A 12,798-nucleotide genomic window follows, 5' to 3' on the forward strand; every position below is an offset into this window, starting at 1 on the left:
CTTCTTCTTCTTCTTTTTTTAAATAAATACAGTACATACGTTTATTGTTGTTCTTGTTTGTATGAACGATAGTGGATTTTCATCAGATGTTATTTCAATGACGTTTATGACTTAAAAGTTAAAAAAAAACTTTTACTTTAACCAAACAGCAAATTCAGCAATCTTATTTAGCTTAAAATGGCTTAAAACTATGCAGAAATTCATTCTGTTGCACGTTTTGATATTAGAATGGTCAAAATTATATGAAACCTTTAGGAGAAGTCAGTAAAAAAACCCACAGAAGGCTAGAAAGTAATTCCACGGTTTCTTCCAGCAGAAACACAATTCTGCGTAAATGTCTGTAAAGAGACTGGAAAGGAGGTGAGGAGTTTGTTTTTCCATTCTGGCAGTGGGCATTTTCTATTTGTTATTTTTTTGTTATTTGATTGTGCGAATGCTGATTCTGAGATTTATTTGCTTGACTTGCTTCGGCTCCTGCAGTTTAACCAATTTGAACCATTCAAGTATCAAACTGTGCAGCTTTTTTTTTTAATTGACTTAGACTTTTTAAAATATTTTGATATAAACAATTAAACTTCTAAAACATTCAACTTAAAAGAAATGTCTAAAACTATTTCAACTTCACATCTTTCGAACTTTTGAAATATTTGAACTTTAAAAAAATATTTTTTACATTACATAAATTAGATTAAATATTCATTTTCATATTTTTAACATGGTACAAAATGTATACACAATGACAGGTTTCTACTTTTGTGAGTTATGATGAAATTACACTATATTTGTACAATTAAAGGTGTTTTTTTTATATATATATAATTTCGTTTTCATGGTAATTTACTACATGCTGCAGCAGCAGCAACCATGCAGGACCGTTATTATGGGATGCATGCAGGCTGCAGCACCCGTGCAGCGACGCTGTGGTTATTATGGGAGAGCCTGCGGAGTTAAAATAACCTCTCCAATGAGAGCGGCCCACGTTTTCGGAAGAACCCGGATGTTCGCTCCGTGGACCAACCATTGGTATGTAGGCCAGTCCGGGAGGCAAGTGTGGGCGGGGAGGGCTGAGTTTGCAAAGTGTACATTCATCAGCTGTTCCGCCGCAACATCAGCAAGTTACGAAAAGGACTTTCAACTTAAGTTATTTTTTTCGCAGATAAAGCACCAGTGAGTATTTTTTTTTTTTTTTTTTTTAACAACGGAACCTTTCAGCATATCCAATTTCCACACGGAACACTATCAGAACCGGACCGTAAATACGCCGTCGTAGCTTGTTTTGGAAGAGCGGGGAGGCGACAAGACGAGGGTTTTTTTGTGTGTGTGTGGAAATGATAAAATGTCACTCGTTGAATGAACCTCAGCGGTGATTTGACGTTACGTGGACGCAGAGCCGTGAAGTTTCCCGGTCCCGGCGGGATGGAGTCGTGCGGACGGACCGGACTCAGCGGAGTGCTGTGCTCCCTGTCTCTCCTCTGTGTCATCCTGGACATCCAGCTGGACGGTGAGACGCCTCTCAATCAAAGAAATGCACACTTTAAAAAGCCTCTCGGTGTCCGGCAACCAGCCTTTAAAAGTCCTCGGCACGTAAGAAGGTTACGTTATGACAGCTTGCTTTGACTTGACACGATAAATGGGGAAAAAGACACCGCCCGTGTCACCTGTACCCGGACGTCACATCAAGTACACATCCGTTTTATATACATTTACAAACAAGTGAACTCATTTAAAACTTAATTGAAATGATTCCAATAAGTGACTATCGATAGTAACTACGTTATTGGTACAAATAGCCCAACTGTTATGAGCCTCGCCTTCATAATTGTCATTTGAAAGATGTTCTGACACTGAAACCTGTTTAAAGTCAAAAACAAATGCACACTAGTGGATACTCTGCTAATATGCACTCATTCCACAAAGCCTCATAATGTCTAGCTTTAGACTCGCTCCCAATTTGTTCCCGCAAACAGATAATCTGATTTCGTGGTTCCAGTTGCTCCTCAGTCTATGAATCCCTGCTGATGTCTGAAGTGTAAAAAGGAATTGCAATTCGCTGCATCACGGTCTTGCTGCTTTATTCTTGTCTGTTGAGCTTTGTCGGCGATGTATTTCAGGCCCAGTGTTGTGTTACAGGTGTCTTGGGGGCGACTCATGTGGAGATCGAGCACCACTTGGAGATGGGCCGCAAGCTGCTGGCGGCCGGTCAGCTGGCTGAAGCCCTGTCCCACTACCACTCTGCCGTGGGTAAGCTGTCCCACCATGACACACGTCCTCCTCTTGACACTCGCGTGTCAATCTCAGCACGAGTAATGACAACCTTCTCCCCCGTTATTGGCGCAAAAACTGTCTTTATCGGGGGAAAAACCGACATCTTGAAGTGTTGTTGATCCTCCCCAGAGGGAGACTCTAAGAATTACCTGACCTACTACAAGCGAGCCGCCGTGTTCTTGGCCATGGGAAGATCCAAGTCGGCTCTTCCAGACCTGACCAGGGCCATCCAACTCAAGCCTGATTTTCTGGCTGTAAGTCCACCTGCTCACTCTTTTTTACCGACCGTGACCTTGCTCCTTCTCTCGCTCACCACGTCTTCGCCTCCCTGCATTCTCAGGCCCGCCTGCAGCGAGGGAACATCCTGCTGAAGCAGGGCAACGCGCTGGAGGCCCGTCAGGACTTCATGGCAGTGGTCGGTTGATTGTGGCCAGGATTTGCACTTATGAATCATTATTCTTGGGTGTGTTAAAGAAGAAATTTTTTATTTCCCCCCCCCCCCCAGCTGCAGCGCTCTCCGGATCACGAAGAGGCTCGAGATCAGCTGATGAAAGTGAACGAGCTGGAGGCGTGGCAGGAGGAGGCTCATGCCGCGTACCACCAAGGCGACTACGGAACCGCCATCGCCGATTTGGAGAAAGTCGTCGAGGTCGGTGGCGTGTCGGGGCGGCGATATCAACGCCTGGCCTTGAAATAAATGCGGGGTTTTATCTCCAGGACCTTTTTTTTTTTCCCCCCCTCGTCTTCCTGTCTTTTCAGCTTTAGGACATTCTTACAAAAGTACCAAACCTTTCTTCAAAGCGTCTAATGAAGATCAATTTCTGGAAAATAGATCGACGTCATGGTTTTGTTTCAGGCTCTGTACTTCACCGCACCCATTCATTCTAGTTTGAGTATGTGTGACTCAGCCAAAGTGTCATTGTTTGGTCTTTGAGACACACTCCCAAAATCATTTAACAAATTACGACTAATTAAAAAAAAAAAAAAAATCTAAGCTTATTGCTGCTTAGATCCTTTTCTTGTGAACTTATGTGTGACGTCAACTGAAACTTATGACTCTGTTCTTTACTAAAAAAAAAAAAAAAAAATGACATTCATTCGTGTTATTTTTAAATTCCTTCAAATGCAAATCTCAATTTCAGTTAAAAGCAGTTGTGTGATTCTTGGTGCCAGTGAGGAGTTTATGCTGGATTCCCTCCCTACTGCTTCTGGGATCTTAATCTAGATTTCCTACACTGAAGGTCAAGACTTAATCCAATTTAAATCATGGTAATAAAAACCCTGGGACACGTTGAACGTTTACTACTACTACTCTACTGCTGCACGAACTATGGCTAAAATGTTTAAATGCAGTTGTGAACATCTGGAAAATTCATCTGTAATAATGTCGTGAAGTGTTATTAATGGGATATTTTGCAGGCATTTCTTGCATCGTTAATATGTTATCAAACATCCCATCGTGAACGTTCCTCTCCAGATCGCCCCCTGGGACCCCGAGTCTCGGGAGCTCCGCGCAGAATGCTACATCCGCCTGGGCGACCCGCAGAAGGCCATCCAGGACCTGGCGCCGGCCACGAAGCTGCGCAACGACAACCGCGCCGCCTTCCTGAAGCTCAGCACGCTGCACTACAGCCTCGGGGAGCACCACGAGTCGCTCAAGTGAGTGTCGGAGAGGATCTCCCCCCCCCCTCCCCTCCCCTGGTTGTTCTTCTCCATTCACTCCCATCTGTCCCTTCTTGTTTCCCGCACAGTCAAATCCGAGAGTGTCTGAAGCTGGACCAGGACGACAAGGACTGTTTCAGCCACTACAAGCAAGTGAAGAAGCTCAGCAAGCAGCTGGACTCGGCAGAGGAGTTCATTCAGGAGGGGAGGTCTGTACGCATCTTCAGTTTCATCCCTTCAGCCTGTACATTACTGCATCAATTTTCATGACTTTATGAACTCGTTTCCTCCGTCAGGCATCAAGAAGCCATCGAGAAGTACGAATCGGTCATGAAGACTGAGCCCAGTGTCGTTTACTACACTAACCTGGCGAAGGAGAGGATCTGCTTCTGTCTGGTCAAGGTGAGACCGTGTTTTTATGGCCGCGGCCAAATCCGGCCGGAGCCAACACCCCCCCCCCCCCCCCCATTCATTCATTTTGCTTTTTTTGTTCACCTCAGCAAAAGTTGGCTGCCGAAGCCATAGATCTGTGTTCAGAGGCCCACCAGCGAGACCCTCGCAACGCCAACGTCCTCCGTGACCGAGCGGAGGCCTACATCCTGAACCAGGAGTACGAGAAAGGTAAAAAAAAAAACTATAATCCCAATATTGCAAGGAAACCCCCTATGAATATTAACACAAAGGCAGAGTTCGTTAAGTTTTCTAAAACAGACTTTTCAGATTTGCTGTGAGGAAAGGCAAAAAGTGAGCAGAACATGATCTCTGCTAGACTTCACCATGTAGAAGCAGCATTACCGTATTTTCCAGAGTAGAGGTGGCACCGAGAAAGAAATGCGTCATGAAAAGGAAAAAAAACGACCTACCTGCAGTTTTTTATGGAATAAGATTTTCTTTTTGGAGGCATCTTATTTTGAAGTCGGTCTTCCTCACTTGTTTGTAAGTTGGTGTTTCAGTTGCTTCAGTTTTTATAGCGACACAGGAGCAGCACATAGTTATCACAAGCCTAGAGCGCCCCCTCGTGGCTGGAGACGGTAATGTTTACTACTTGGTCCATGTCAGGCAGTATGAATTAGTAAAAAAGTGTATAAGTCGCTCCAGATTGTAAAACGCAGGTTCAGCCAAACTGGAAAAAAAAAAGTGCAACTTATAGTCTGGATAATACTTTAATCTTCTTTTTTTTTTAAGCTCATTAATGTACATTGACGACGATCATATAATACATAATTAAACATGGAGAGAAGAGCTGCTGCTCCCAAGTTTTGTCTTGTTGCTTTGTCAGTTCAGATTGAAAATAAAACAAAGGAAGTTGTTTTTTTTTAATGTGCTTATAGTTTTATTCTCTTCAGAATGTAAAATGCACAATATAGTGTGTAGTCAATCTTTTCCAGGAACCTCGTGAGAAATCGATCCAATGTTGACATTTGTTAATTCTAAAATGTTGAAATAAGTGTGATCTTGATGCTGGTCAGCATATTTTATCTCGTCAAAATGCCACATTAGGGTCTTTCTCACTGACTTTACAGTACTGAAACATTCTTACGTAACACTATTTCACTATAACGGGTTAAAATCAGGCCAAATAAGTGATGGGGAGCCACTCGTTGAGTGCTGTATGTGAAATTGTCTATATATGCTTCCCTGGAGGTGTGGAGGATTACCAGGAAGCCCGGGAGTTCGACAGCGAGAGCAACGAGATCAGGGAGGGGCTGGACCGGGCGCAGAAGCTGCTCAAACTCTCCCGGAAGAGGGACTACTACAAGATCCTGGGGGTCGGCAGGTAACAGCGGGGAAACCGGGTACAAGTGGCTTCACAAGTCACCGCCTTGCTCTGATATTGGATTTTCTTTTTTGGTTTTTTTTTTCAAATCTCCAGGAGCGCCAACAAGCAGGAGATCATCAAGGCGTACAGGAAGCTGGCGCAGCAGTGGCACCCGGACAACTTCCAGTCCGAGTCGGATAAAAAAGAAGCCGAAAAGAAGTTCATCGACATCGCGTCGGCGAAAGAGGTCCTCACAGACCCAGGTCAGGAGCCGAGGAGTGGAATTTTCATTTTATTTGACAAGTCATTGAATGAAATCAACAGTGTGGACTAAAGCAGAGTTTTGTATTGTTTACTTGACGTAATTAACGAGGGTTTCCAGCGGTGAGGTTGGTGTTAGCATCGCCTGCTAACGAGTTTGTTCAAATGAGCTGAAATTTGGAGGGTGGCCTCATGGTGGCGCCGCGATTGAGAATCACTAGCTAATGACATGGTTTCCACGTACTTTTGACCCCGCCGCGGGCTCACGAGTACAGTAGGGGGCCTCGCTCGGCAGCAGGGGGCGACAGGTGGCAGGCACAATAAAATTTCCGCGGGAATTTTCTAGTTAATAATATATTTCCAACCAGAATGCTACGAGAGGAGGGGGGGCGGGGGGTGTTGGGGTCAAAGGTTAGGAATTGCTGATCCAACTAGCAGTTGAGAGAAATGATGTATTGGTTTTAAAGCACCGTCCCGCTCCTACACCTCACCATGTGTTCCAACTCCGACAGAAATGCGGCAGAAGTTCGACGCCGGCGAGGATCCCCTGGACCCGGAGGCGCAGCAAGGAGGCGGCGGCGGCGGCCAGCAAGGCTGGCCGTTTCACTTCAACCCCTTCGAGTCCGGCGGCAGCTTCCACTTCAAATTCGAGTACAACTGAAGAGAGGAGGGACAAACATCCGGTGCCATTTGGGTTTTTAATTTTGATTTTTTTGGGATTGATCTGGGTGACGGAGGTCGGAGGAAAACGTGGAGAAGTCTTCCTCGACACTTGGATCGGTTCACTCTCGACTCCTGACTTTTAAAAAAAAACAAACATTTCTTTTCTGAAACTCTGGACGTCGGTGTGCAGGTGGTTGAAGACGTGTCGGCACATCAGCTCCGTGGTCAAGATGGCGGTTGAAAAGCAGCCGCTCGGGGACGTTTGAAGCTCCAGTTCTTGCTCGTTTCCTTCTATTGTGCCAATTCTTTTACTGAGAGGCTCTTTTTTTTTTTTTTTTAAATACTGTGGACATTACTCGGGAAGCATGTTTGTTTCTTTTCTTTCAGCGCTCGGCGGAGGATCGCTGAGCTCAAGTCTGTGTTGCCACGGCGACACGTAGAACTGGTGTAGGAATCCTGTGGATCCTAAATCTGACTGTTCTCACATCAGGCGCTATATATGAACATGGACGACTAATTTAAACTATAAAGCAACTGCTATTTCGGTTTTCTGTCCATCTTTATCTATCGTCTTTGGTTTTCAGGATTTTGGGGTGAAATTATTGTTTTTGTTGTTTTTTTTAATCCACACTTTAACTGCAAACATTATCGACGTTACCAAATCCAAGATATGAAAACCAGTAATGACGAGTCATGTTTACTTTTCAGAGCACATTTTTTAAAACTTGCACTTTCACTCCAAAAAAAAAACAAAAAACTCCATTGCATTTGTTCTCCACTCCTGAAATGAAATGTTACTGCAGGCTTCTTTTAAAGAAAAAAAAGCCTTTTTTTCCCCCGAGACTCTTTACAAACCAAGTGTGTCTTCAGCGGCTATCTTGAGAACCTCATTTATAAATTGGGTCTCGCGGAAAACGTGCACACGTCCGCACAATACTTGGATAATATTTATCCAACGAGTCGCACCGTAAAATTACGACACGTTTTGTAAATGAGGTTCTGATCACCCAGATGTGTGAGACACTCCCGGTTATTTAAGTTCTGCTTTTTGTTTTCTTAAACTCAAATTAAGTTATTTTGCCACGAATAACTGCTTGTATTGCTCGAACGTGTGAACCAAAATGTGAGCGGCTCTTTGTATTTAAATCTTGAGTGGGATGCGTTTGTTTTGCCATACTGGAGTCGGCCGACGTGCCGAAGTGTATTAAAAAAAAAAAAAAACGTTCAAACAAAAGCGGGCCTGTGCACATTTGTCCCGCGTCGCGAGACGCAAAGCCTCCAATGGAGACGTTTTTATTTCCATCAAAGACCACATTTCCCCACAGCGCCTGGCTGCATTCGCTCAGTTTGTTTTGTTTGTTTCCATTGTTCTCCGTGCTCGTCCAACATGGAACAGTTCGGTCCAAGACGACAGGGGTCAGTGGCTCGCTCCGAATCCCTGCGCGTCGTCCAGACTGTCCGCCTCCACCTCGATGGACACCACGTGGTGACCGGGGATCATGGCCAAGCCCAGGACTCGGGGCTCGCCCTGGGAGAAGGTGTCTGGAGAGAGAGGGAGAGAGGGAACATGGTCCAGGTAAGATTCCAGGTTCTCGAGCTCAAACAACCCCCCCCCAAAAGCCAAACTTGCTTCCCTGTGAAACAAAATAAATCAATCTTGAATGTTTGCCGTTGTTTTTTTTAAGATTTCATGTAGTTTGAGTGCAACAAGCAACATTTTGTGACATTTGTTTATATGGATGAAGGATGCTTCCCTGTATTTCCTCTCTGATTTGACTTTAAGGCGTTTCCTGCGATCAAATCGGGTAAAAATTACAATTAACTGAATTCTACTGTAGAGATTTCACTTATATATTGTACAGATCAGGTTTATAATTAGTTTGTGCAATAATAACACACTTTTATATAGATTTCTCCAATCACTGGCAACATCTTTTAGAAATATAAATGTCTCGGTTATTATTATTATGATTCTTTCTATTCTTATTGTCCACTTACTGCTGCAACAACGAGGCAAATAAACCTAAGGATTATCTTGTTTTTCTAGGATCTCATTATTATCTATCAGTTTCTTTCCTCAGTGTGTGAAAAGTAAAGTATTTCTACTGTCTGATGAAGCCAGTCTGCCATGATAAATATGTATATATCGCCTTTGTTGCTCGCCTGCATGTCTCTTCTCACAAGAGAAAACATCCTAATAAGGTTTTTTTGCACACAAAGAAGAAAAAGGCAGTGCTGGCTGAGGAAAGAGAAGATCAGCGGTTTCTTGCGTACCTGTGGACTTGAGGAATTCCTGAGCAGAGCCGAGGATGACGTTGCAGTCCCGGTCTGTGCAGAGGAAAAGCCCCACGAGCGTCCGCCCGTCCGTCATGCGGATCCTCATGTTCTTGTTCAGAAGCCCCTCCAGCTTCTGCCGCGCCTGGGATGACGAGGAAACCTCAGGCTCCTGGGTGACGGAACCAGAACGGTGATTCTACCCTTTCATTTACGCTGCAGGTCAGAATCCATCCATCTTCTATACTGCTTAAGCCTATGCAAGGTTGGTTCAGGACTAACCACTCTACCACCGTCCTTCCAAAATAAAAATCACCCATTTATAATCAACATAAAGTGAAGTGAAGGGGATATTAGGTTTTTTTTCTTTAAAGACAACATTTCTTAGCTGAGGTCACCAACAAATAAATAGCCATTTCAACCTGATGCACCAACGGCATGTTGTTTAATGGGATCAAATCTAAATAATACGGTTGAAGAACAAATCAAAACTATCAGGTGCACAATACTGGAATTTATAGCTGCTTCCTGAGAGCATTACATTTTCTAACTGTATGGATCTATGGAAGCTGACACACACGTAACATGCACCTGTTGTGTATTATTAAAATACCAGATTTTTACCATCGTTGTGTTATTTTACAGCTTTGGAAAACACAGAAATATACATTTGTTTTCATCTACAAATCTCAACAGACATGCTTTAACTTGTTTTACCGATAATGCCGAGCGGCCAGCGCCTGGTGTGTTGACACGGATGTTTAGATACGTGATTTAAGAAGATTTAATGTCTGAAAATTAAACTACAGATTAAATTCAGTTTAATATTCAGATGCATAAGCTCGCGTGCTAGCCAGTGGCTAACGTTTAGCTACAACCTTTAGCAGTCGTTTAAATGGATGACGATAAACTGTTTATCCTCCGATTTAACACGAGTGAAATAGGAACGTAAGCTTCATTAAATACATCAAACGAAAGCAAGAAATACGTACATGAATCGAAGGACCATTTTCCTCAATCATTGTTGCCATAGCCTCCTCCTCCCCTTCTTCCCTGCCCACGTTTCAGTACGGAGCGGCTTTAGTGATGGACCAACTCACCCGGAAGTTGTAGTTTTTCGACCGCTGTGGGTTTTTTTTGTCCCCAAAATGAATTTTACAGGGGTATTTAAATTAATATGACAGATATATTGAAATAAAAATGTGTTTCAGAGGACAAACGATTATTAAATCCCGAAAAAAACATCGTGTCCCACAAATATATTTACAAGTTTTGTTGCCTCAGAAGAAGATAACTGTATTTTTCTTCTGCAAACGTTGTAATAACTTTGCACAATATCTCAAATTTAGGTTCCGACTTTACTTATCTTCTGGGAAAATTTCCCATAAGTTGTTCAAATCAATCAATCTTAGTTATTAAATCTCTCATATTGACATTTTGATACATAAATAAATATGCGAAACGATTAAATAAAATAACTAAATAGGCTACATATTATTTGTAGGAGTGGCTTTTCAGATAAAGGCACGATAAGACGACTGTTTTTCTGTTGAGCCAAACAGCCTTCAATGGTATAGATTCATCCCTGATGGCCAACTGACTGCAGAGATGATCTTTGTCGACTTTATATGTGAAGAAATGCGACAGATTGAATCTTAAATGGTGATGCTTCGGGATGACGTTGGTGGATCTCCTGCTAATTCTCCATCTTAATGCTGGTAGCGGAGTATTCAGTGAGCGTGACGTGAATTCAAAGTTACCAAAACCAATCTGGTGGTGCTTTTATATTCACACGGTGAGCAGAAATGGCGCTTTCACTCCAGTTTGACCCTGAACGTTGAGTCACAACTTAACAAAGAATAAGCACTTCAAAAGACTTTTATTCAGCCGTATATCTTCGACATCTTTTGTCAACAGGCGCTCATATCATCCATTAGTGTTCAAGGTTGATTTTGTCAGCTTTTGGTTCTTTTTTATTTCTTTCGGGATTTCGTAGGGAAGGGGATTATTTGTACGGGGGCACGACCGGATACCTCCGCATCACAACGCAGTCGCTCGTCACAATAGACACAAAGTTTTGTCTTTTCAGCACAGCTCCATTCATTGTTTAGCTTTCAACCAATGCAAACTGCGCTAGACAAAACAAACAGAGAGTAGTCAGAAAATGAATAACACAGGTAAATACAAAGAGGCCCGCTGCAATTAAAACCAGGAAACAATTCGCAGTCGTTCCCTTCTTTTATTGACCGATAAAACGGATTTCTTTTTTCCTTCATAGTGGTGATGAGGGGGGAGACAATCAGTAGCTTTCACTTCCCCTTCTAGGAGTTTAAACCAACCATTAAAAATCTATTTATTCTAAAAATCACTATCAACTTTTTACGGGCCACAATCTGCAACAACATCACAGGGAGCCATTAAACACGACAACTGAGCCCTAAGAATCATTATCTGGGTTTATTTTCTTGGAGGATGCTATATTATTGGGAAAAAATAGGACACATTGAGGGGAAACCAATTGGAATCTCTCAGAAGTACATGCTGCAAACTGTAGTTTGAAATGCTAAGCTAAAAAAGAAAAAAAATCATATCATTACAGAGCCGAACTGCTTATATTACTGCTGTTAGGCAACAAATATGTGGTGAAAATATATGCAGAATGTTAAAACTGCATTTTGCTTGTCATTCTCCCATTGATTTGTTTTGTGACGTTCCTTCTCCTATTTCAATAAAACTGCTTAATTGAGTCACTACTTACCAGAAACACTGTGAGAAACTAAAGGACTACTTGTATACTCCTGATATTAAAAATACATTTCAATACATTACAATACATTCCCTGAATGGATTCCAAAGGCATGCAAATGCAGAATAAAGCGATTGAAAGCTCAATAACCTTGTGGCTGCTGGTGTTTTAAAGGCCAGAGAGCCTAATAACAGGCTGAAGTGAGAAAATGTGGTATTTTAGCTTGAAACCTGGTCGATGTGTCTATTGGGGGAACATGCTGACCCAGAACTCCAAACACTAAGAACCTCTTCCCCCTAATTTAATCCCACCCCGGCTTCTCCTCCTCCTCCTCCTCCCGTCGGCCCCCTTGCCCCGCATGACTGTTATTTAAGCATCATCTGCTCGCCGGGTCGCCTCAGTTCAGACGGCTCAGCTCTGGAAGGAGCGCGGGAGCCGGTGTCTTCGCCTGTGTGTCACGCTGCATAAAATCTGGGTTAGCTGGAGTGCGGCACCCGGGGGAGGCGCTTCCCTCTGTCATCCCCGACATGTCGCCCTGCCAAACGGACACGGGGGGCGTCGGGGGGAGGAGGGTAGGGGGGGGGGGGGGGGGGGTTGTCACAGCACAGTAGTGCAGTGTGTCAGAGCCTGCGGCATACAAGAGTCCTGGCCTGTTCCACCATTATTTCTTCTTTTTCTTTTTTTTTTTTGCATTGGCATCGTGAGACACATGCACAGTCATGGCTACAAACACACACACACACACACACACATGTACACGTATGCTGTGTGTCAGTAAACTACACACACTTAGACGGCCTCGGCAACCTCTCAATCTGGCAAATGCATAGGCCTCAGTGGCCAAAGGCTTTAGTGAAGGGGTTCCACACACACACACACACACACACTGCATTGCGCTGTCAGTCCCTTGGCAGATGTGGCCCTTGGATGTGACACCATCACACTCCTCTGCTCTGGCTCGTGGGCGCGAGGAGCCACCTGTTGCAGCGCAGAGAGGAGGGTGCAACGCTAAACGAGGCCAGAGCGGGAACGCTCGTTTACGCCGAGTCCAGCGGAGTCGCGTACATTTGAAGTGCAAAAGACGCAGGATGCGTGGAGCGGCGTGGACAGGCCAGGCTGTGGAGCCATCTGCTCGTTGAGTTATATGTCGCTTTCAAACTCTCGTATG

General features: G+C 43.8%; 2 protein-coding genes across 3 annotated transcripts; one reads left to right on the forward strand and one right to left on the reverse strand.

Moving 5' to 3' along the window:
• The first annotated feature begins 1,133 nt into the window (after nucleotides 1-1,133).
• dnajc3b (DnaJ (Hsp40) homolog, subfamily C, member 3b) lies at nucleotides 1,134-6,624 on the forward strand. Its single transcript, XM_080518869.1, has 12 exons — nucleotides 1,134-1,501; nucleotides 2,131-2,241; nucleotides 2,395-2,519; nucleotides 2,606-2,680; nucleotides 2,771-2,914; nucleotides 3,743-3,924; nucleotides 4,017-4,136; nucleotides 4,224-4,329; nucleotides 4,428-4,548; nucleotides 5,572-5,704; nucleotides 5,801-5,949; nucleotides 6,460-6,624. Exons 1-12 carry the CDS (start codon nucleotides 1,351-1,353, stop codon nucleotides 6,606-6,608), a joined length of 1,566 nt encoding a protein of 521 aa, XP_080374995.1. The 5' UTR covers nucleotides 1,134-1,350; the 3' UTR covers nucleotides 6,609-6,624.
• Nucleotides 6,625-7,991: 1,367 nt separating this feature from the next.
• naa38 (N-alpha-acetyltransferase 38, NatC auxiliary subunit) lies at nucleotides 7,992-9,955 on the reverse strand. 2 transcript variants are annotated; one of them, XM_080518870.1, is made up of 3 exons: nucleotides 9,877-9,955; nucleotides 8,885-9,056; nucleotides 7,992-8,152 (listed from the first exon to the last, which is right to left on the reverse strand). In XM_080518870.1, exons 1-3 carry the CDS (start codon nucleotides 9,913-9,915, stop codon nucleotides 8,028-8,030), a joined length of 336 nt encoding a protein of 111 aa, XP_080374996.1. In that variant the 5' UTR covers nucleotides 9,916-9,955; the 3' UTR covers nucleotides 7,992-8,027. The 2 variants fall into 2 exon arrangements, with proteins under 2 accessions (XP_080374996.1, XP_080374997.1); XM_080518871.1 differs by having other exon boundaries at nucleotides 8,885-9,029; nucleotides 9,877-9,938.
• Nucleotides 9,956-12,798: the final 2,843 nt, after the last annotated feature.

This window comes from Blennius ocellaris, assembly GCF_963422515.1.
Source record: "Blennius ocellaris genome assembly, chromosome: 23".
NCBI classification, from domain to species: Eukaryota; Metazoa; Chordata; class Actinopteri; order Blenniiformes; family Blenniidae; genus Blennius; species Blennius ocellaris.

What these genes read in the sequence shown, in the direction of transcription:
- naa38 (XM_080518870.1), bottom strand. Translation starts at nt 9,915, where the DNA reads ATGGCAACAATGATTGAGGAAAATGGTCCTTCGATTCAT. An exon ending in AAAATGGTCCTTCGATTCAT is followed by an intron (nt 9,057 to 9,876) that starts GTACGTATTTCT and finishes TCCGTCACCCAG; the next exon opens with GAGCCTGAGGTTTCCTCGTC. An exon ending in GGAATTCCTCAAGTCCACAG is followed by an intron (nt 8,153 to 8,884) that starts GTACGCAAGAAA and finishes CTCTCTCTCCAG; the next exon opens with ACACCTTCTCCCAGGGCGAG.
- dnajc3b (XM_080518869.1), top strand. Translation starts at nt 1,351, where the DNA reads ATGAACCTCAGCGGTGATTTGACGTTACGTGGACGCAGAGCCGTGAAG. An exon ending in CCACTACCACTCTGCCGTGG is followed by an intron (nt 2,242 to 2,394) that starts GTAAGCTGTCCC and finishes GATCCTCCCCAG; the next exon opens with AGGGAGACTCTAAGAATTAC. An exon ending in GAGCACCACGAGTCGCTCAA is followed by an intron (nt 3,925 to 4,016) that starts GTGAGTGTCGGA and finishes TTTCCCGCACAG; the next exon opens with TCAAATCCGAGAGTGTCTGA.